Source organism: Erythrolamprus reginae, chromosome 1, assembly GCF_031021105.1.
Source record: "Erythrolamprus reginae isolate rEryReg1 chromosome 1, rEryReg1.hap1, whole genome shotgun sequence".
Classification (NCBI taxonomy): domain Eukaryota; kingdom Metazoa; phylum Chordata; class Lepidosauria; order Squamata; family Dipsadidae; genus Erythrolamprus; species Erythrolamprus reginae.
The window spans coordinates 289,250,189-289,273,972 of NC_091950.1; the positions used below are offsets into that span (position 1 = coordinate 289,250,189).

Consider the following 23,784-nt stretch of genomic DNA (forward strand, 5'->3'; position numbering starts at 1 on the left):
AAAAATATCAGATATTTGACCATCTACTTTTCACTGAACACATGCTATCATATAGAGTGTGACAAGGCTGCACACAGTCTTTTTATGCTTATGCTGAATAAAGGGAACTGAATTGGAAGAAGGGCATGGTTTAAAATTGAAGATGGAAACATAAATAACCTGTATTATGCTGATGACACGACCCTGATAGCCAAAAGTGCAAAGAACCAGCAACTGCAAATACTAAAAGTCAATTAAAATCTAAGAAGACCAAACTTATGGCAGCAGGTTCAACAATGAGCTTTAGAAGAGACAATGAATATACTGAAATGATGACTAGCTCCTGCCTTTAATGATAAACCACCAACAGTAAAGAAACAGTCATGAAATATTCTCCAGATTATTACTTGGCATATATCAAGACATTAGAAAACTTATTCAGATGTAATGACATTTCTATACCGATAAAGATCAAAACAGTGCAAGAAATGGTATTTCTTATATTGATGTTTTTGTATTGTTTTAATTTAGGGTATTTACTATTTTAGTAAGATATATGCCAGCACTGATTTTACTTAAACCTACCAATAGATATAATAAGAACTTTATTTATTCTAGTTCTTCATGCTATTTGAGCAGGGGGTTCGACTTGAAGACTTCCAAGGTCCCTTCTAACTTCTATTCTATTCTATTCTGTTCTGTTATTCCATTCTATTCCATTCTAGTACAAATTTAGAAGACATTTGTTGATTAACCGAATTTAAAACAGGAAACACTATTCTTCGCTTACAATTTGATACATTTTTTAAAGAAAATAACCAGTCTAGCTCCGTGATGGCGAACCCATGGCATATGTGCCAGATGGTACGCAGAGCCCTCTCTGCTGGAACACGTGCCATCGCCCCGGATCAGATCTCCGTGGCGTTTCTTTCGTGAGCTTTTATCTCCCTGCAAATGACAAAACAGAAGCTCATGAAAGAAGATCTCACCTCTTGCTGCGCTGCCAGTATTGGGATATCCTGCCTCCAGCCAGCCAGCTGGTCTTTGGGTCTCTGCTGTGTATGTGCACATGTCCATGTGCACCTTTCAGTTTGTGCATAGACACACACACAGTTTGGTCACTCCATGACTAAAAGGTTCGCCATCACTCTGCTATACTTTTTCAATTAACTGAGAAAAGTTTTATAAAAGTAGTACATATACAATATTTTCTTTTAAGAAAAGCATTTTAAAAAGTGTAAAACAAATGCCTTGCTTATAAATTAGTGTTTTGTTTTCAAGTTCACTTTTTGCATTTATCTATTTTTACTTCTGTCTCTTGTACTTAAGAAAAGGAATGTAGAATTTTTATGCATGCTCTGTAAACAAGCTTGAATTTACAATAAAATTATGATTGCAATTTTCGTATGTTTTTCTATACTATTACATGGCTAATATTTTTTTAAATAGCCTATTATTTCTTTACATTTTAAACTTTATGTTTGAGTATTTTGACAATAAAGAACAATGATGCATGCTGTTCTTTATTAAGTGTATTCGTACCATTTTATAGATAAAGTTCTTTGATTGCTTTATGCTGCTTTAACCAAAATAACATTTATTACTCCCTGAGTTAACTTAATGTCAGGTACGTAACTTATTTTATGCTGGAATTAAATTTAAAAAAATCAATGGCTGTCTATGAAAAATAAGCTTCATATGAAAATAAGAAGTCCTGTCATTCCAATAATTATGGGCACTATCATTTTAATGCAATAAGCCAGATCAGTGTTGTCAAACCTTTTCAGCACCGAGTGCCAAAACAGGAACTTGCATGCAGGGAGCATCAGAAACTGGAGGATCAGCTACCTAGTGAGCATGTAAGGGCACACCAGAAACCAGAAGAGCAATTCCCTGATGTACATGTGCACACTGGAAAGCTGACCTTCTAGCTTATGACACACATTCCAGTTTCTGGCACACATGTGCATACACAGGCCAGCTGGTCGGTGGGCATGTCCGTAATGACACCCAGAAGAGCAACAGACAATGGCTGCCGTGCCCCAAGAGATGACTCTGTGTGCCACTTCCGGAGTGCGTGCCATAGGTTCACCATCACAGCTATATATGCAGCTTTATCTACCTCTGTTGTATTTCTTGATATTTGTATTTGCATTTGTATTTCTTGACATCTGGAGGATAAGGAGCAGCCCACTCCAATATACAGGTAGTCCTCATTCAGTAACCTCTCGTACAGAGACCATTTACAGTTATGAGGGTGATGAAAGAATAAAATCGTAATCAAGGCTTGCGTTTACAAACTTTGCAGATCTGTAAAGCAAATGAAAAATGAAGCAAGGTTATAAGCACAGTTGTGGTCTCACATAGTGAGCCAGGGTGGCGCAGCAGGTAGAGTGCTGTACTGCAGGCCACTGAAGCTGACTGTAGATCTGTAGGTCAGCAATTCAAATCTCATCACCGGCTCAAGGTTAACTCAGCCTTCCATCCTTCCGAGGTGGGTAAAATGAGGACCCGGATTGTGGGGGCAATATACTGGCTCTGTTAATAAGTGCTATTGCTAACATGTTGTAAGCTGCCCTGAGTCTAAGGAGAAGGGCGGCATAAAAGTTGAATGAATGAATAAATGAATGAACGAACGAACGAACAAACAAACAAACAAACAAACAAACAAACAAACAAACAAACAAACGAACAAACAGTGACTGCTTCTTAATACCTAAGTTGAAGGTCCCAATTAATACTTCTAAAAGAAGACTATCTGTATTTATCTACCATTATAACTGAATCACCATGTTTAAATATAAACACAAGGCTAACTTATTAGCTATTACAATTTTTTTAAAAAAAACTGCTTCAATTTATTCGCCACTTCATTCAGATTCCAGTGAATGTCCCATCCTTGTCCTATTAAAAACGATCCCTTAAAACTTATGTTTGGAAATGTAACATCAGGAAAAGAGAATGTTTTTGAAAATGAGATTCAAAATAGTATGTTGTAGGGACTTTTAGTTGAAAACAGACATTGGGGAAGTTATGCTTTTGAATGAATCCAAGGGGGGAAATGTAAGTTTAAATTTAAAAATTAATTTCTGATTTATTATCAATAAACGTTTATATACAATAAGTGATAGATAACAGATATATATATATATAGAGAGAGAGAGATAGGGTAAATCTGCCACAATTTATAAAACTGCATGCTAAATTTTATTTTAACTATATTGGAATATAATTATATAATGAATCCTGTACAACATAACCTCAACTCTTTTTTGAAATTTGTCACAAAAATTCCTTCATATTATTCCAAATCATGTGGCATTTAATTGTAATAATCTGCACATTTAGTCTCCTCTGATTTGGCATTAATATTCCTATTTTTATTTTACTTTATTTCATTAAAATCAATGTTGCATAGATAGAACAAAAAAATGACTTGTATACATTTTATGTTTTTCCCATTTCTTTAAATAAATTGATATTATCTTTAAGCAATGATTTCTGTTTTGTGAATAAAACCCTGAAGAGTAAATAAATTCAAACAACATAATGGGTTATTGTTATGAATATAACCACCTAATTGAATTGGCCAATAGCAATTTATAGGGTACAGGTTTACTCTCATAAAGCAAGTCTGACTACATAAAGTACCGTATATACTCGAGTATAAGCCGAGTTTTTTAGCCCCAAAAATGGGCTGAAAAACACAGCCTCGGCTTATACTCGGGTCATTGACAAAGTCACCACACGAGGGCGCCATTGCTTGAGCCAGAGCGAGGAGGCACCAGCTTTTGTCCCCTCTCGCACGCCGTAGTTCCTCTCCCTAGCTCAAGCAAAGAAGGCAGCCATTTGCAATGGTGAGTCGGATTAAAAAGGCCCCCTGCTGTCAGATTCTCCTCCCCCTCCTTTGAAAGGATTTAAACTGTTTAAAAAATGGTATTTTGTGGTAGTTGCTGTCCTTGCTTGGATAGGATCTAATAATGTGTTATGAGGCAGAGCTAGACAGGAATTCTTTTTCTATCTGTCTATCTTTCTATCTATCTATTTTTCTATCTATCTATTTTTCTATCTATCTATCTATCTATCTATCTATCTGTATCTATTTCTTTCTATCTATCTATCTATCTATCTATCTGTATCTATTTCTTTCTTTCTATCTATCTATCTATCTATCTATCTATCTATCTATTTTTCTATCTGTCTGTCTGTCTGTCTGTCTATCTTTCTATCTATATCTATCTGTCTGTCTATCTATCTATCTATCATCTATCTATCTATCTGTATCTATTTCTATCTATCTATTTTTCTATCTAACTATTTTTCTTTCTATCTATCTATCTATCTATCTATCTATCTGTATCTATTTCTATCTATCTATCTATCTATTTTTCTATCTGTCTGTCTGTCTATCTATCTATCTTTCTATCTATATCTATCTATCTATCTATCTATCTATCTATTTCTATCTATCTATCTATCTATCTATTTTTCTGTCTGTCTGTCTGTCTGTCTATCTATCTTTCTATCTATATCTATCTATCTATCTATCTATCTATCTATCTATCTATCTGTATTTGGTTTTCTATGCTGATAACCTCACAGCAGCTAATGCTGAAGCTCTTCTTTGGATACACTTATTTGTTTGTTTGTTTGTTTGTTTGTTTGTTTATTTATTTAATTGGATTTGTATGCAATCCCTCTCCAAGGACTCAGGGTGGCTCACAGCATATATAAAAACAGAACAATAATGTAAATCCAATTAATGATGAGAAGGAATCCAGTTTTGAAGGATTTTAACTCTTAGGTTTTAGCTTTGTTCCTGATCGAGCTACTTTTTTTACTTTTTAATTTATTGTTAATATTGTTAATTTGTTTACCCTCTTTTAAATTTACAGAGCTAGTTTACTGGTTTTCTTTAAAATAAATATTCTAAAACATGTCTCAATTAATGTAATTTTATTGTTTTCCATTTTTATAAGTTACCAGTAGCCACTGCATTTTCTAACCTCGGCTTATACTCGGGTCAATACGTTTTCCCAGTTTTTGTGGCAAAAATTGGTGCCTCGGCTTATACTCGGGTCGGCTTATACTCGAGTATATACGGTAACTACTGCTTTGTATAGTACAACCAATCACAGACATAAATAAGAATCGTATAAATTCTAGTTAACACAACTATAAATCAGGCTATATTCTCCCCTCCATAGTAAATGTATATTTGTTATGTGTAACTGCACACACGTGAACAGAAGTCAAATCTCTCCACTGAATTCGAAGCTTTCTTAGACATAATTATAGACATCAATCATTCTCTCTAAAATATTTCCTCCCCACTTAACCATGAAGGCCAAAATTTATACAGCAAACTGAATTGCCCTCAGAACAATAAAGTAAAATAAAGAGGTTTCATTCTTTGGGTCTTGATAATGTTCAAATAAAATATCTTGTTTTAAACAAAGATGCATTTTTAAATCAAATGAGCAGAAATCTCCATTTTTCTAGGGAAGTAACATTCTAATGAAATATTTTTAAAAATCAAGAAATGTATTGGTATTTATGTACTTTGTTCATGAAAAGAAGTTTTCATAGACAATAGGACTAATTGAAAAAGCATGCATTTCATGCATGCCACTCACAGAAGAAAAAATGTGAACAATGTCATCATATTCATAGTGGAATTATTGCTTGACTTTTTAATGATCTCTCCTGCACTGAAGAGAAGAAAGTTGAAATGCTGAGACAAGTAGTGGCAACACTTCTAAGATTACTGTGGTGTCTTTTGTCAGAGATCTTTCGAATCATGTCTTATGAAGTAACTAACATCTCTCTGACTCTGGCAGGATATGTCTATGGTTTTGCACTATGTTGGAATCAAGAGGGATCCCTGATTATTCTGAATAGAATAGAATGGAATGGAATGGAATGGAATGGAATAGAATAGCCAAGTTGGAAGGGACCTTAGAGGTCTTCTAGTCCAACCCCCTGCTTAGGCAGGAAACCCTACACCACTTCAGACAAATGGTTATCTAATTTGTCGATTATATATTGCCGTACTTCACCTCTCTTCCTAAGGGGATTACTATAACATACAGAGTTTATCATAAAGCAAAATTAAACTGATATACAAAGAGTAAAAAGTTTCTTTTGTTTATGGATTGAATGATTGATTCTCAGGATATACAAAAGGTTTCTTACATAGCTTGTTCCACAAACAGAACAGAGAATAGTGCATGTATAAAGTGGATTGTTTATTTATCTATTTTTACACATCGTATACAATGCTTACTTCCTGAAAAGCCTTACTTCCTATTGATGCTGAGATTCAGGATCTTTATGTATTGAAAATCAACATCAACAGGAATTTGTAAAACCTGGCAATCAACACAGCAAAACTAGGGACAAAATACACATACACATTTAAATTAGCAAGTTATCATCAGATAATGCCATTTTTTCACCAATATGCTATATTAATGGCTTCCTTTGATTTGGTTTGTTGTTTTATACTTCTTCACATTATAGTTCATTTTTCTTGTTCCTTTTCGTAACAAGCTGGGGAGGGGGAAGTAGTAAATCCACAAATGAAGCTTTAAATGCTGCAGTTGATACAGACTATTTCTGTGAGTCTAATAAAAGGTTGTTTTAAGAAATATTACAAATCTTACCTTGTAAATCAAAGAGAAGATTTAATGTTTTTTTAAAAATAAAGTAAACTCATATTAGACTGACTGAAATTAATTTAATATTTATTGTCAGATTACCTTCCTATCTAGGGGGACATAAGTGACTGAAAGAGTTGTGTTATGCATAACTGCTCAAAATCTACCTCTGTTCATATCTCTTTCAATTAAAATACCTATATCTTCAGGACATTTTTTTTTAATTATACAAAATTATACACAAAGACCCACTCAACTCTACGTCTAGGTGAAACTGAATGAATGCAGTGATGTATGCAAACTTTGATTTATTTTCCTGAATTTTCCACAGCTGCAGATATCAAATCAAATCAAATGATTTATTATAGGCATAGGTCCAGAAAATAAATCCTACAAAATGAAAATGGATAGATGTTTCAATCTATATTACAGTCCATATTAATTAAATATAGGTTATGTAGCAAGGAATAAAAATGTAAGATCACGGGACAAAGAGTACAATAATGGAGAAGTAGAATAATATATAATACAAGTGCATAAATAAAAGTCAAAATCCTCAGCTACAAATTTAAGGTGAGTAGAACAAACGGAGGCAAAGAATGGGCAAACTGAAAGAGTATAATTTAGTTCTTGTCCAACAGGAGAAATGGAAATTGTGCTCTTTGCCCAGAAATTTCTTCAAGATGGAATAGTTAGAGTAGTTGAGAGTTACCAAAGAGTTACTATAAATAAAATAACAGAGGAGTATATGCCCCAGAAACTCGACTGGTAGGCAAAAGTAGTTTTGGGTGCCTGAAGACCAGGGCTGGGTACCTACCAATGCGGTTGCGAGAGGGCGCTTTGGTAGTGGCCCGCTGATGATGTAATTTTGGCATGACGGTTCTAGTGCTGTCTATGCCCCAGTCCGTATGCGCTGCAATATTTGTTTTGTAATTTTCTGTGATGTTTCGGTTCTCTGAGCATGCACGGAAGTAAAATCGTCCCTCTGAGCATACACACTCACACGCATGTGCGCCCCCTTGTGTGAAGTGAAATCACGTAAGGGGATGCACATGCGTGTGAGCGAGTGTGGCGAACATGGGCACATGAAATGTCACGATGCGTACTAATCTGAAAAGGTAAGGAACCACCCCTGCTGATCAAGAGCCTAACACATCGTTTCTCAAATTTATCGTTTTTAAGATATGTAGATTTCAAATCCCATAAAGGTTTCCTAGCCAACCTTAAGACAAAACATTCAGGATCTTTTGTGCGATAGAATCTGAATTCTGAAACTCTATAATGAAGAAAATTAGATTTTCTTCTTCATAATCATAATGTTACAGAGTGTTGCTATTCACATTTCCCCTAAAATAGAGTCTAAGCAGCAGTATTAAAAAGGATAACAGTTGAAGATCACATTATTTCTCCCAAGATCTATTATTTTTGTATTCTCATGATCTTATCTTTATTTTGTACCAATGCTTGAATAAAACACTCTTGAGTCATTCTTAAACTGTATAAGTAAAAGCAAGTCTCCTTCACCAACCTTTATGCTATTCCTCTATTAGCCTTATGCTGTCACTGGAAGTTTTCAAAAATAGACTGGACAATTATTTGACTGGAATGGTTTAGGGACTCCTGTCTTGAGCAGAGGGTTGGACTAGAAGCTTCCCAGGTCCCAATTCTATGTTCTGTCTAAGCATAGCATTCATCATGCATTTTCTTAAAGAAAAATCAAGTTACTGTGGTAATAAGAGGCAATAAAACATGATATAAACTGGCAAAATTTATATCACATATACTGAACTCTAACTCAACAGCTGCAAAAGGCCCTTAGCCCAATACTTAATTTAGTCTGATAATATATATTTTCCTCCTTATTTATTCTGATTATTTCTTACACAGGAGCATGGAGAAGCTATCCCAAGGAAATAAATGTGATTAATTTACACATACTGTTAATTAATTATTACTAACAGGTCATATACACAAATAGTTTTGCTTAATAAAATTAGCCTCTACGTTAACAATTATTTCAAGAATTACCGCACAATGTGAAAACAGCACATTGAACGAGTGGATTACATGGAAATTGCATGTGTGATGTTCCTTGCCAATAACATGTCTGGCTGAGGATTGATGGGAAAACAAAAAGAAACAATGAAACAAAATAATCATCATCATCATCTAACCTCTTTATGCATATCTTGTCTTATTCGCTGAATAGAGTTTGTTTACTGTAAGCATAACCTAATATCCAAAATTCCCAAAATAGTTCTCTAGCCTAAAGTTATTCATCTGAACCTTGAAAAAAAATAATACTTCGCATAGGGATTTTACTGAAAACTCAGAAAGCAACTAGAGTTACCAATCTCTTCTGCACAAACAATAAAAAGGCACGAATAGCACAGCATTCTCAGATCACCATTTTATCAACAAGCAATTTATTATTTCACATACCTGAATAGGAAGTTTTCTATTTCAATATGCAAAATCACTAAAACACATTTTCCCCTATGGGGACATTCTAGTTTGATGTGATTTTGCCTGACATTTCACCTGTCAGATTATCATAAATATAAGCCACAAAGAATAATTGTTGTAGTCTCACTGAATTTCATCATAAAATAACTGAAGCTACAAAATAAACTGGAAGCATAGTCTTGGAAGAAGACTGTGAATACTGAATGCACTAAGTAAATCAGATATATACTGAAGGCTTCAAATCATTTCAAAATTAAATATAACTCTGAAAATACTAGATGGCGGTACTATAAAAAAGGCACATGGTTGGTTTCTTGATTGAACAGTGAAAATGCATTAGTAAATCATGTTGTCTCTCTGTTTTAGTCATTCCTTGATAAATTAAGAACACATGCAAAAATAATTTAAACTCACAAGGGAAAATTCAACCAACATTAAACATCTCAAAGCCCCACTGAAGCAAATTTAAGCAAACCTATAACTTATCTATGTCAATTAATGGAGCTGCAAAGTATTCGGCTATTACATTGTTTATATAAAAAGCTAACAGTTCTATCTTATTCCACAAAGCAAAAGTTTTATTTATCTGATTTGATTTAGAGTCATTGACCAAAATAGTGATGCTTTAGACAAACCTAGTTGTCTTTTTGCTATTTAATAAGCTAGCCTAACTAGTATGCCAGTCTATGTGCATCAAAATTCAGGCTGGCAATCATTCAAAATTTGAAAACGTCAAGCCATCAGAAACCCAAATACTCTGACATAAAGCTATCTATGCAATCAGTATCACACCAATAATGTGCTACTGGCGATGTAGAGATGGATGCAATTGTGTGCAGTAAATCTATAAGCCTCCTTTCAGTTGTTAACAATATAGTTCTCTTTGTTTTGCTCTAAAATATGACGACTTACCTGCTTGACCAGTGGTAACGGTAACAGCTGCAAAAAGCCTCTGGGAACGGCTTAAGTCAGAGACACCATTTAAAGCTTCAACTTCAAAAGTGTAGTTAGCGTGAGCTAAGAGGTCCATGACGGTCACATAGTTGTCTGCTAATCCAGTTTGCTGGGGCATATATCCAACATTGCTCCCACAGGGAACACATTCACCCTGTTCCCAGCTGCACCTTTTGCATAATACCCTGTAGGTCACATCATTTCTTCCTCCATTATCAGCAGGAGGGCTCCACTCCAAACTCACAGTAGTTTGGTTAATATTGAAAATAAGGTTCTGTGGTGCAGATGGCGGTCCTTTGTTAAATGCAAACACAAAACAGGGATGGGGAGGATAGAGATTGAAAGAAAAATCAGCAGGGAAAATTTAGCTCATGTTTTAATTATCCAAGCTAAAGCTTACCAGGCTTTAAACTTTTCATTTTATCTACCACGCACTACTGAAAACTCCTACTTGAATTCAATTGACAAGAAGCCATATTTATTTCCCATTAAGAAAACAAAGGCATTTTCTATGCATTTACCTCAGATCTTTTTGCAGCTTTTCTTGTCTGGAATTAAAGGATAAGTTAATATGCCTCTGAAGCTGACTTACATTTATTCCAATACTTACATTTGTTCCAAATTAAGCATTTAAAGGGATAAAAATTTCATTTTGAGGAATTCTCCTCAAATTGGAATAAATGTAAGGGTTTTTTAAATCTTCGGTAATGTGATTTACAAAACAACATGGGGTACGGCTTTGTTTTTGAGAGGTCTGCAAATATTCATTAATGGCTTGTTTTTCTTCTCAGAAATTCTTAATTGATGCTGTTCCACCTTAGATATATCCAGCTGAAAATATCTATAAGAATCATATTCTCCTTCTTTAAGTAATTCAGCGTCTTCTTCAGGTTATGCTGAAAAACACAGCTATTTGTTTTATTGGAATCTACATTGTGTCAGCTCATGAAGTTTCCCTAGCCTGCCTCAAAAACAGGAACTCAAGGCATGTTTGAAGCACTAACAGGGCTGCACCAGATGTCTGATTAACTTGCTCACAGTCCTGAAGCTAGGGATCAGAGCAAAGAAACTGACCCACTAATTAAGTTTGACCAAGTCGACAGATCCCTTTTGGGAGGAGCCCACGTCTCCCATTTAACTGAACCAGTGAGGCTGGAGGTAGCAGACCACTGGGATCAATTAGGTTCCTTATAACTCCCAAATTGACAGAGACGGTCATACTAGGGCTCTCTTGGCTAAACAAGTGGGGCCTGACCATTTGGTGGAGAGGAAGCAGCCAGAGGCTGAGAATAGGGGCATGCATATAAGTGCACTAGAGTGCCTTCCGGCCCCTGTCCTATTGTCTCTCCTATATCCCATATATTTTCTCTTCTATCCCTATATCTTTCTTCTATTCTCTCATTGATTATTTTATCCTATACCCTCTCTTCTATTCTTTCTCTAATTCTATTTCCTCAAAGGTGTCCTCTATTACCTTCATTGTGTATTATTGTGTATTGGACAAAATAAATAAATAAAAATAAATTAAAAAATAGCAAGTGCCCCCCCCCAACCTCTTTCTAACTTTATCCCTTTTGCTGTTTTGTAAAATGCATTAGAAAATGTCCTACAGAACTAAATAGTGGAAGGGTAAATCAATTATTGTGGTTGCCTATGCAATAGGAAGCAATTCAAGAATAACTCACTTGTGCATGCAACATATGGTGGGTCAGTAGGTGCTCTATAATAGCTGTCTTCACAATCACATCGCGAAGATCCTTCCCTGTCTGAAAAACTGTGCATTGGGCAGCGGGAACACTGCAAATCTTGTGAAGATGACTTGTAGAATCCACGTCCGCAGGCTAAGAAAGAAGAAAACAAAACAGGAATAATTTTAACTTACGGTATATAACTTCTTGTAAACACACTTCAGTATTAGGTATAGAGAAAACATACGCTATATGCTCTTAATGAAGATATTCAAAACATTTACATTTTTGTTTGAAACTGGAATTCTATTATTTTAGAGCTGCCAGACTGCAACAATCTGGATTCCAAAAGATGGACTTAAAATGGTAGGACTTTCTATATCAATTTCCTATCATCCAGAGTTCATTCAGACTTTTGCAGCCCAGAATTATAGGCTTACTGGTTCTAAATCCATTTATAAATGAATTTATTGAATTAATGGAATTTATTTTGTGTGATAAGTTTATATCTAGTCGCACAACTCTGGGTCTTTTCTTTAATCAAAAACGTGTTACCCTATAATATAGATTATTAATTTTGGTTGTTTCACACATTTGTAAGTATTTCCAAAACATTGTGCTTGAAGACCTTATGCAATTTTCAAAAGTAGAATATGATTTTTTTAAGTATTTTCTATTAGCTTATATCCAATCTGAGAAGACATGAATTTTAATATCAACTCTTCATTGCTATCATATGACCCACACAATTCAATAAGCACAGAAATATTTTTCAAAAAAGGATGCATTCTTGTAACCATTCTTTACATATTATCTTTATGCTACTAATGATCTTATCTTCTGATATGTCGGTCTCATCCCTTGTCCCATAGTAAAAGAAATATTAATTTTATATTTCAGTTTGTTCAGTCGGCTGAAAGAAATCAACAATAATAAACAACTGTTGTGAAAAATATTTGGAGGGACAAACTGCAAATGAACAGCCTTTTGAAGACTCACCCTGGTTGCTTGGAGGAATCTTTCCCAGTATTCTGAGAATGTATATATATGCAGAAAAGACAAATCCACCAGCACTGTTACTTAAGCAAAATTCAGAGCAGCTCTTTGTTCATAGAGAATATGAACAAAGGATTTAGAGCAGCTCTTTGTTCATAGAGAATAAAACAACCATATACTATTTTAAATGTGTCCCTTATAACAATATTAATGGCCGACTAAGTTACCAAAGTAATGGATTCATGCTTAAGGCAAATCTATTAAGATAGGCTATCAACAAAATAATTATTTTCAATTTTTTTCAAATTTTTTTCAAATTAGGAGGCAAGTGCAAACAACATGCATTGGCCATGCCAGTTTTTAGCTTCTTGTAGTAGTCATTATCATTACAACTGTAGTCACTATCACTACAATTGTACAAAGATAACCGTATACTTTCTGTGGCATTTATTATACAATTATGTGTTTGTAGGTCTGTATATGAGATGTGTGCCAAGCTTCAGGAAATATGACTAGCTACTATACAAAATCCATCTCGCCATAAAATGTTTCTTTGTTACTTTCTTTCATTCATTTATCCACTCGTTCATTCATTCACTTTATACATCTACCTATCTCAAATTTATGACTCTGGACAACTAATCATAATAAAGAAAATCATTAAAACACACAACAATAAAGACAACATTCAGAAGCTGAAGAACAACAATAAAAAAATAAAAAATAGAACCACCATTAAGAAATCAGAATAATCGTTACACAACCTAGATCACCAAGCTAAATCGGTAGGGAAATGATATTTATTGGACTCCTTTAAAAAAAAGTGCAGAAAAAAGACTCAGAAATCTACAATAAATGACTTAAGGTGATAGGGGAGTAATAAATCTGAACATGAGAATTAGTCATATTAGTAATTTCAACTGAACAATATTCCATATATTTCTTTGAAATGACAATAGTGTTTAAAAACTATGTATGTTTCCATCAAAAAGTTTCACTGAATACAAAAGTATACACAGGATTTTTAGTTGTTCTTCAGTAACAGTGTGAATGAAATTTTCAAATAGAAGTATCTTCTGGCTGCACATCAACAAAACATTTGCTATCACCTGTCAAGTATTTCTCAGAAATGTTTTTGTCTTTGCGGAGAATAATACTGGAACTGTCATATATATATTCATAATGTCTATCAAAATTGACTCATTCACTATTGTTTACCCAATAGAGAAATGTCCTTGCCTGAAAAAGGTCTTGCTTTAGTTTTACATTTTAAAATGATGACTCGTAAATATCATAGTTTAATACAACAATTCTTTCATTCCTCTCTCTCTCTCTCTCTCTCTCTCTCTCTCTCTCTCTCTCTCTCTCTCTCTCTCTCTCTCTCTCTCTGTGTGTGTGTGAGTGTGTGTTTTCCCATATCCAGTCAATTGTACTGACTATTACCTTTTTTGTGCAAACACATCAAATCGTCATAGGTACATTCAAATCAGCAAGTGATGACAAAGTTAATATATATGCAAATCTCCACCATGGCAAAAAGCTCACGCAAAACTAAATTAAATTGGCAGCACAATCCCATAGATATCAATTCAGAAGGTCTATTACATTCACTCGTTCTTATTTCTAAGTAAGCAGATTAACACTATTTTAATTTAAAGACATGATGACTGAAAAGCTTAGAATGAAAATAAATGTTAAATCACATCTACTAAGATGTCAAGGAAACAATTGGTCCATTGCAGGGAGAAAGTGGCAAGAAGGTGAGAAGCAACAGGGAGAAAGCAGAGCCACTTAACATGTTTTTTGCATCTGTCTTTACACAAAGGGAAAAACAGTCCAACCTATCAAAAACAGGTCCAACCTATCAAAAACATTATGTTGTTTTTATTTTTATTTTTATATATTGTAAGCCGTCCCGAGTCCTCAGAGAGGGGCGGCATGTAAGTTAAGTTAAAGTTAAGTTAAGTTAGTTAAGCTAAAGTAAGCTAAAGTAAGCTAAGCTAAGCTAAACTAAACTAAGATAAGATAAGATAAACTAAACTAAGCTAAGCTAAGCTAAGTTATAAAATAGCATCACAAAAAAAACATATTTGGAACACAAATTAAAATAGGGAAGAAAATTATAAGAGAGCACATGTCTACCCTAAATGAATTCAAATCACCAGGATCAAATGGATTACACCCCGAGGTTCTGAAGGAAATTGAAGGCCAGCCGCTAGAGGCGGGCTGATAGTTGCGACGGGTCCAGACAACATGGCCTCCACCGCCGAGGAATCAGCGCAGGGCAGGGTGGGGGCCTGAGGGCAGGGCAGTGAGGCCCAGTATAAAGAGGCAGGCTCACCACTCTCCGCCCTCTTTTCAAACGCTCACGGTCATTGTTGCAGATTGGTGAGCGAATGCCAGGGCTGCATATGGGCCTGAACTTCACTCCACCCGGCTACCAGGAGCGCTGTGAGTTTTGGAAAGGGCGACTTTGAGAGGGCCCAGTCCCTGGCAGCAATGAGGTTTCCATTGTTCCCCCCTCCACTCCTCCCGCAGGGGACTCGGCTATTGCCCAAATCCTTTCCACCCTCTCCCACCCTCCACCACTCCCTGGGCCCCAAAGAGGCAAGGGGCTCGACAATCCTTCATCAGACACACACATCCCATGTTCTGAAGGAACTGGCAGATGAGATCTCAGAACTACTGAACTATATCTTTCAAAGGTCCTGGAGCACCAGGGAACTACCAGAGCTGATGTAGTTCCCATCTTCAAAAAACTGGGTATGTCTAGTTTAATGAAAAGAAGGGTCAGGGAAGACATGATAACAGTGTTCCAATATCTCAGGGGTTGCCACAAAGAAGAGTGAGTCAACCTATTTTCCAAAGCACTTGAAGGTAGAACAAGAAGCAATGGCGGAAACTAAACAAGGAGAGAAGTAACTTTGATCTAAGGAGAAATTTCCTGACAGTTACAACAACTAATCAGTGGAACAGCTTGCCTCCAGAAGTTGTGAATGCTCCAACACTAGGAGTTTTAAAGATGTTGGATAACAAGTGTAGGGTTTCCTGCCTAAGCAGGGGGTTGGACTAGAAGATCTCCAAAGTCCCTTTCAACTCTGTCATTATTAGCAATAGCAATAGCACTTAGACTTATATACTGCTTCACAGTTCTTTACAGTCCTCTCTAAGCAGTTTACAGAGTCAGCATATCACACCCAACATTCTGGATCCTCATTTTACCCACTTTGAAAGGATGGAAGGCTGAGTCAACCTTGAGCCTGGTGAGATTTGAACCAGTGAACTACAGCTAGCAGTCAGCAGAAGCAGCTTGCATTACTGCACTCTAACCATTGCGTCACCAAGGCTATTATAGGAGAAACCTCTTAGGACACCAGAATTTTATCTGCAAAGTGGACTATTGTTCAAAATATGCCAATCAAGGAATGAAAAAAACAGGAGAGAATAAATGAGGTCAGATTATATCTTATACCAGCTGCCATTCATAAAACTATCACTCTTAGGCCATTAAGAAAAGACAATACATTTCTCAGCACTTTTATTCTAAGAGGAGCTCAGAAACTGGGGGAAATAACCTGTTTACTAATTTAAATCATGTCTATTCTGAAACAGTTGAGGTTAGCATAAATTCAGTTAGGTCAGGAATTGGTTTGGCCACTTAAGACTAGGTCATCATACTCAATTCTTAGCATTATCATTTTTATACACCAATGGAAAACAATTGTTTATACATCTAGGAAATATGCATTAAAAATAATCTATTACAATTGTCTACATTACATGGGTAGTAGATGGCTTCTATGAGCCAACAACAGACAGTTTGACTCCCTTTTAAAGAAATGGATGGGATGATAATTAAAAAATTTTGTGGTAGTGTATGTGTCTTGCTTCTATTACCTATTTCAAATCATTTTGTTGTTACTTGGTTATTTTTCCTGATAGCTATTTAATTTACTTATAATTTTGCGTCATTGCTTTTAATATGTTTTTAAGTATTGTCAGCTATGCAGATACATACAATATAGATGAGAGTCCACTTAAATTCAATACATGTGTAAATGTGCATTTGGATCAACATTAAAGTGTATATAAACTATTGAAAATAATAGAGCTAAGTTGTAAAATGTTGATGTCTGATATAAATCACCAAATATGGAACACTAAAGTAAAATGGTATTTTAAAAGACTTCGTTGCAATATTTTTGAATAGGTCTGGCTAGTAATGGGTAATTGTTTTGAAAGGCAGCTGTGCCAGCATGTAAACTATCAAAGGTTATTACCTATGGGGAAAATAACCTATATTATTCCTTTAAAAAATAATGTGAACCGAATATAAATGTAAAACGATGAAAAAATTCACATACTTTTAAAAAATAATATGTCTGTATGGGAAAGAATGAATACAGGTGCGAGTTGAGAGAGAAGGAGGGAGAGAGGCAGGAATGGAGAAAGAGAAATAGGGAGGGAGGTGGAAGGAGAGATGGGGAGGGAGGGAGAGAGATGGGGAGGGAGGGAGAGAGAAGAAGTCTTTTATATATGTATATAATTTAATAAACTCTATTTTTTTAAAGAAAGAAGTGAGTTTAAAGACATTATGGGATGAAATAACTATATAGTACCATAGGACAGAGGTCAAATCGAACTTGAACAGAAGGAGATTCTTTATGGTTGAGTTAAACAAAATTTTGATATTTGTGTGACAGGTTTATTTGCTGGAAATATTTTCTTGGAGGCACTACTAACAGAAATCCATAACTGTGAGATTCCAAGTAGTAAAGCAAGAGTCACAGCACTGTGAAATGAAGCTGTCTCTATTAATTGCATACTCTGATCATCAGTGTAGTGTCTCATCTCAGCTGATAGTTTGTCAAATCTGCCTGGCTGAACTTGAGGATTTGGCAATGTCACTTACCACTAAGTATAACTTTGGGGGAGGGGGACACAGCAAAAGCACCCATCTGAAATGAAAAAGTACTCACAGAGGAAAAAACAGATGACAGACAGTGAAGACAAGAGAATCACAGATGGAGTCCAGGTGGAACAACGTTTACATTTGGTTTACTTTCAGAGTTAAACAAGGCCTACCCAGCAGATAGAACATCCTAAAAGAAAATGTATTGGTAATCTGTGTGAAAACACAAAACTTTTTATGTTGGAGGAAGACTCCTGTATAAATAACAAAAAATTGTAATGTCTTGCTTTTAAAAACAGTGAAGCCCAAAACTCTGCAATGTATTCATAAAACATTTTAGCATATAATCGAGGTACAGTAGTCCCTCGCTATACCGCGCTTCACCTACTGCGGCTTCACTTCATTGGGGGGTTTCTGAGGAAGTCGATCGGCAGATTTAAACAGCCCACCGAACTCGATCGGCAGGCTTTAAAAAAAAAAATCTAAAATTGTAAATACTGTATTTAAATACTGTATCTAAAATAAATACTGTGTGGGAAGGGTTTATAAACACTTAAAACAATGAAAACTTACCAAACAATTACAATATAAATACTTAAATAAGTACTATCAGTCGATAAATTCCCCATCGCGGATTTCACCTGGAACGTAACACCAGCGATAGGTGAGGGACTACTGTACTTAATAACCACTAAAATGTTCACAGGGTTCTAATGTTACAGGATTCTATATTCCATTTTGTTGAAAATAAAATTATAGTCACTATCAGACATTTAGATTTCCCCATTTTAGGTAATAGGCTATGCAAATTCAGAAAGGAAGCATCATTTTTCAATAACACTGTCATTTTCCAGAATAGATTAGCAACCTAATTGTCTCTGTCAGCATGTACACGAACAAAAACACTTTATTTAAATAATAATTTTAAAAAGTGAAGATGATTTCATAGAGATCAGGTTTCCTATTGTATATTAAATATATGCATTTGTTTATGTGTATATATTGGGCAATATAATAATCATATAGTATAGTATAAGTGGACTGGTGAATAGCTAAAGCTGCTGAACAATTTTGTTTTATCTTACCAAATCACTTACCAAAATTCAACTGGAACTGGAAGCAAATTCAATAGAGAAAATACTCACTAGAAATAAATGAGATCTTCCCGTGTGTGCTTTGAAAAGACAATCTAAATTACAATTTCCATCCGTTCCATTAATCATTTCATATTTTTATATATGCAGTCTACCTGGATCATTTGTTTATAAAATTCCTCCTTTTTTATTGTAAGGATATTTAGCTAATCAATTGCACCCAAGGTTTAGTTTGAAAAGCAGGCATATTTAATTTAATTGGGGAAAATGGCTTATCATTTATTCGTATTTATGTCCCGTATGACATGTATACATTCTGTTACTTTTTATGTACTTGAAATGTATTGATAGAACAGCCCAAAGATTTAATCATGTCATATTCTAAACATACCAGACTATACTCAAAATTGGATTGCTTAATTGTTGGTGGAGAGGGACAAACTATGGCTATGAATGGCAATATCTGCCATGGGAAAATCCTGGGAATATAATAAACAGAGGATGTCAGGTTTATACGAAAATGAGCGTTGACTCACCTGATACGCTCTTTCTCATGGTAGAGGAGTCACCAGTCAGGATGGGTTGTACTTGCTCGTCAGAGGCGTGGTCGAGTCAGATGAATATAAAAGCCCTGGAACCACCCACAGGCCCCAGTTTTTTTGATGAAACTGAACACCGACTCGAGGTGGACAGCACCGCCTGTGGCTGAGGTTGAAAACATGAACCCAAACTAAAGCAACAAGCAATAATCCTCTAAAAGTTATGAGCAAGAAGGCCGAGAGGGCAGGAGAAAGGATAAGAGACAGGTTCCCTTATAGAAGGGTGGGACTTGACTGGTGACTCCTCTACCACGAGAAAGAGCGTATCAGGTGAGTCAACGCTTATTCTCCATGGAGAGGAGGAGCCACCAGTCAGGATGGGATATGCCAAAGTTTTTGTCCTAGGGAGGGATTAACCAGTGTGTTCTACTACCCTTTGCAGGACCCTGCGGCCAAAGGCTGCTCCGGTGATGCAAATTTGTCAATTTTGTAGTGGCGGATGAAGAGCTTAGGAGAGGTCTAGGTGGCCGCTCTGCATAGCTCCTCCAAAGGACATTGGGTAGCCCATATTGCTGATGTTGCCGCACTCCGCATGGAGTGGGCCGTGATGCCCAGTGGTCGCTGTAAACCCTCAATGTTGTAGGCCTTGGCAATGACCCCGCAACAAAAGGTTACCTGAGTAATCAATTTTGAAACCCTAAAGGGTATATAGGCCAACAAATGTACAAAAAATTCTAGAGTAAAATCAATATCAGGGTCACTGAAAGACTAGTGGATAATTTTGCTCCAGTGTGATTGCTCCTTTATTACTGCCAAGCAACAGAGGCTAGAAGGCCTGTGAAGCTGACAATAGTAGCAAAAAAAAAGGGCAGCTGCAACAGAGGAATGAGGCCACGCAGCGCCTATCTGCTCGTTTAAATCTGGCACCAAAAAGGAGGAAGGGAAGCAATGCCTCAGAGCCGAAAGGGTGTGGGCAGCTAGGCACCAAGTAAAAAACCAGCTCCAAAAGTTTGCAAATTAGCTCCCCAGCCTCCAGAATTGAAAGGGGAGGGGAGCTGGCGAGCTAGGCAAGAGTGGCGCAAGGCGCTTTTGGTGATCGGCTTCTTATCAATTCAATTCAATTCATTAGATTTGTATGCCACCCCTCTCTGAAGACTCGGGGCGGCATACAAATCAAGCCGATTGCTCAAAGAATGTTGGCCCGCTGCCAAAAGGGTCATGCCGCGCCGGGCGCAGACAGTGTCTGGAGAACCTCCCTCATCCCGTGGCCTGATTCTGGGGTCGGAATCGGCAAAGGGGATCCCGCTGTAACCAGAGGAGATCCCTCACTGAGGCTTAGGGCTTGCCGGGCAAGGAAGCTACCACAGCAGCTCTGTGGACATAGGCGGAGCTGGGGCTGGTGAGGGCCCAAGACCCTGCAGTAGGGGGTGGAACCCAGAGGCTGCTGAGCCCCTCAGACACCCAGGGAAATGGAAATTAAATTAAATTTAAACTAATAATCTATACTAACCTAATTAAGGAAAACTCTCGAAGAAAAGGATTAGTCAATAGTCAGAATGACGGTGCTGCCACGTCATGCTCTGTGGAAGTCAGAAAAACTGGGGGCGGGGGGCGGTTCCAGTGCTTTTATATTCATCTGACTTGACCATGCCTCTGATGAGCGAGTACAACCCATCCAGATTGGTGACTCCTCCTCTCCATGGAGAATACAAATGCTATTAGATAATGGAAGCAATAAACTTGTTCCATTTGGTCAGTGGTAGGGAGAGCAAATTCATCATAGTATGTCAATACTTATAGATTGTTTAGCATCCAAGTTTATTTATTTTTTAAAAAAATATTTTTATTGAACATTTTTAAGTTAAAAACAAACACAGAAATTTATACAATTTCATTCTTTAAAACAATTTTGTATTGATCATACTAGTGTGATGTATTCAATACTGCAGTCCGTTTTATCCTTTTTATCACAGGCTATTTTTAAATACAGGTAGTTCTTACAACTACAATTGGGACCAAAATTTCTGCTGCTAAGCAAAGCAGTTGTTGAGTGAGTCATGTCCAAAATAATGATCTTTTTTCCACAGTTGTTAAGTGAATTATGAAGTCATTAAGCAAACTAGCTTCCTCCAGTGATTTAGTTTGTAAGAAGATGGTTGGGAAGATTGCAAACAGCAATCGCATGACCACAAGGCACTGCAATCATCATAAATGCATGCTGTTTACAAAGCACCCAAATTCTGATCACAAGACCACCTTAGGGATGCTATGATGGTCATAATTTCTAGGACGGTTATAAGTACATTTTTCAGTGTCATTGTAATTTCAAACAGCCACTAAAGAAATAGCTGTATGTCTATTAGCCTATTCTAATTTACACTTCCGGTATGGCCTATACCAATGTAACTGCCATTTTAATAAAGCACTGAAGCCAATAAAGACGCTTTATTCTAGCTGCTCTTAAATTCTTTGACACAAAATCCGCTGCCCAGCTTTGTTATGCAACATTAACTTAGCAGGGATCTGATTCTAGTTTTGATAAATTGCAGTCTGGGTTTCTGAAAATTCCCATTTATGACACTCAGATGTGTGCCCAGTACAGAATACAAGCTGGTCGAGGCTCATGAAGATGGAGGCAAGAAATTGGCAATTAATTCTCCTTATACGGTTAAAAATCAGTCGTTCTAAGTGGGTTGATTTTCCTAATTAAAAGGGATAAATGTAAAACTAGAAAGTGGATGCATGTGATGAGTACAATGAGCCTAATTGGTCTGTCTCCTGAGTTTCTGCTAAATTAGGGTTTGGCTAAGGCCAATGAATTAATTTGCTGACAGATTGGAGACAAAGAGTTGCAATATGAGTTAAGCCACAATACAAAGATTCCCTGGTCACTGAGGGTAATAGAAGCTCACCACCGGACCAGAATATCTCCGGGACCGCCTTCTGCCGCACGAATCCCAGCGACCAGTTAGGTCCCACAGAGTTGGCCTTCTCCGGGTCCCGTCAACTAAACAATGTCGTTTGGCGGGACCCAGGGGAAGAGCCTTCTCTGTGGCGGCCCCGACCCTTTGGAATCAACTCCCCCCAGATATCAGAGTTGCCCCCACCCTCCTAGCCTTTCGTAAGCTCCTTAAAACCCACCTCTGTCGTCAGGCATGGGGGAATTGACATGTTCCTTCCCCCTAGGCTTATAAAATTTGTGTATGGTATGCTAGTGTGTATGATTGGTTTTTAACTTGTGGTGTTCTTAAAATTAATTTAATATTGGATTTGTCTTGTATTGCTGTTGCTGTGAGCCGCCCCGAGTCTGCGGAGAGGGGCGGCATACAAATCTGATTAAACTATAAAAAAAAAACTATAAACTATAAACCTCCAAAATATTTGTATTCTCGTACTTATTCCAATTATAGAAAGGTTTTTTAAAAAAAACCAGTACAACACTCTCCTTTCTATCATGCTCAACCCATTCCTAAGAGGCATGCATAAGCACACCAAAGTGCCTACCGTCCCTGTCCTCATGTATTTCTAACCATGTTTACACATTCATGTATTTACAATCATGTTTATACTTTCTCTGTAATTTTATACATGCTTGAAAATTATTATTATCATTATTATTATTATTATTATTATTATTATCATCATCATCCATATACTTTATTATAAATTATAATTATAATAATTATATTATATATTATTATATTATAAATTATAATAATAATAATAATTTATTATTATTATTATTATCGCTGTTGTTATTTTAGAAAGTTAGAATTCTTCATTGGTCTTTGGTGCATATGCATTTGTCCTTGGTGCATATGCTCTCAGTGTACATAAAAGAAAAAGATACATTTGTCAAGAATCATAAGGTACAACACTTAATGATTGTCATGGGGTCAAATAAGCAACCAGGAAACAATCAATATTAATACAAATCTTAAGGATACAAGCAACAAGTTACAGTCATACAGTCATAAATGGGAGGAAATGGGTGACAGGAATGATGGGAAAAAACTAGTAGTAATAGTAGTGCAGACTTAGCAAATAGTTTGACAGTGTTGAGGGAATTATTTGTTTAGCAGAGTGATGGCGTTCAGGGAAAAACTGTTCTTGTGTCTAGTTGTCTTGGTGTGCAATGCTCTGTAGCGATGTTTTGAGGGTAGGAGTTGAAATAGTTTATGTCCAGGATGCGAGGGATCAGTAAATATTTTCATTGCCTTCTTTTTGACTCGTGCAGTCCTCAATGGGAGGCAGGTTGGCATCAACTGTTTTTTATGCAGTTATGATTATCCTCTGAAGTCTGTGTCAGTCTTGTAGGGTTGCAGAACCAAACCAGACAGTTATAGAGGTACAGATGACAGATTCAACCATTCCTCTGTAGAACTGTATCAGCAGCTCCTTGGGCAGTTTGAGCTTCCTGAGTTGGCACAGAAAGAACATTATTTGTTGTATTTTTTTAATTATGTTTTTGATGTTAGGTGACCATTTTAGGTCTTG

General features: G+C 36.3%; 1 protein-coding gene across 4 annotated transcripts in view; it reads right to left on the reverse strand.

Annotated features, from left to right (window-relative positions):
- The window catches only part of EPHA7 (EPH receptor A7), a 212,558-nt gene that overhangs the window by 139,132 nt on the left and 49,642 nt on the right, over positions 1–23,784 (reverse strand). For 3 of the 4 annotated variants that reach the window (XM_070733225.1, XM_070733224.1, XM_070733226.1), the window contains exons 4-5: positions 11,744–11,899; positions 10,017–10,352 (exon numbers count right to left, since the gene is read on the reverse strand). In XM_070733225.1, coding sequence (XP_070589326.1) covers positions 10,017–10,352; positions 11,744–11,899 — 492 coding nt within the window. Of the gene's footprint in view, positions 1–2,232; positions 2,290–10,016; positions 10,353–11,743; positions 11,900–23,784 lie in introns of those variants that run through there. The other variant, XM_070733227.1, reaches the window with a different exon arrangement.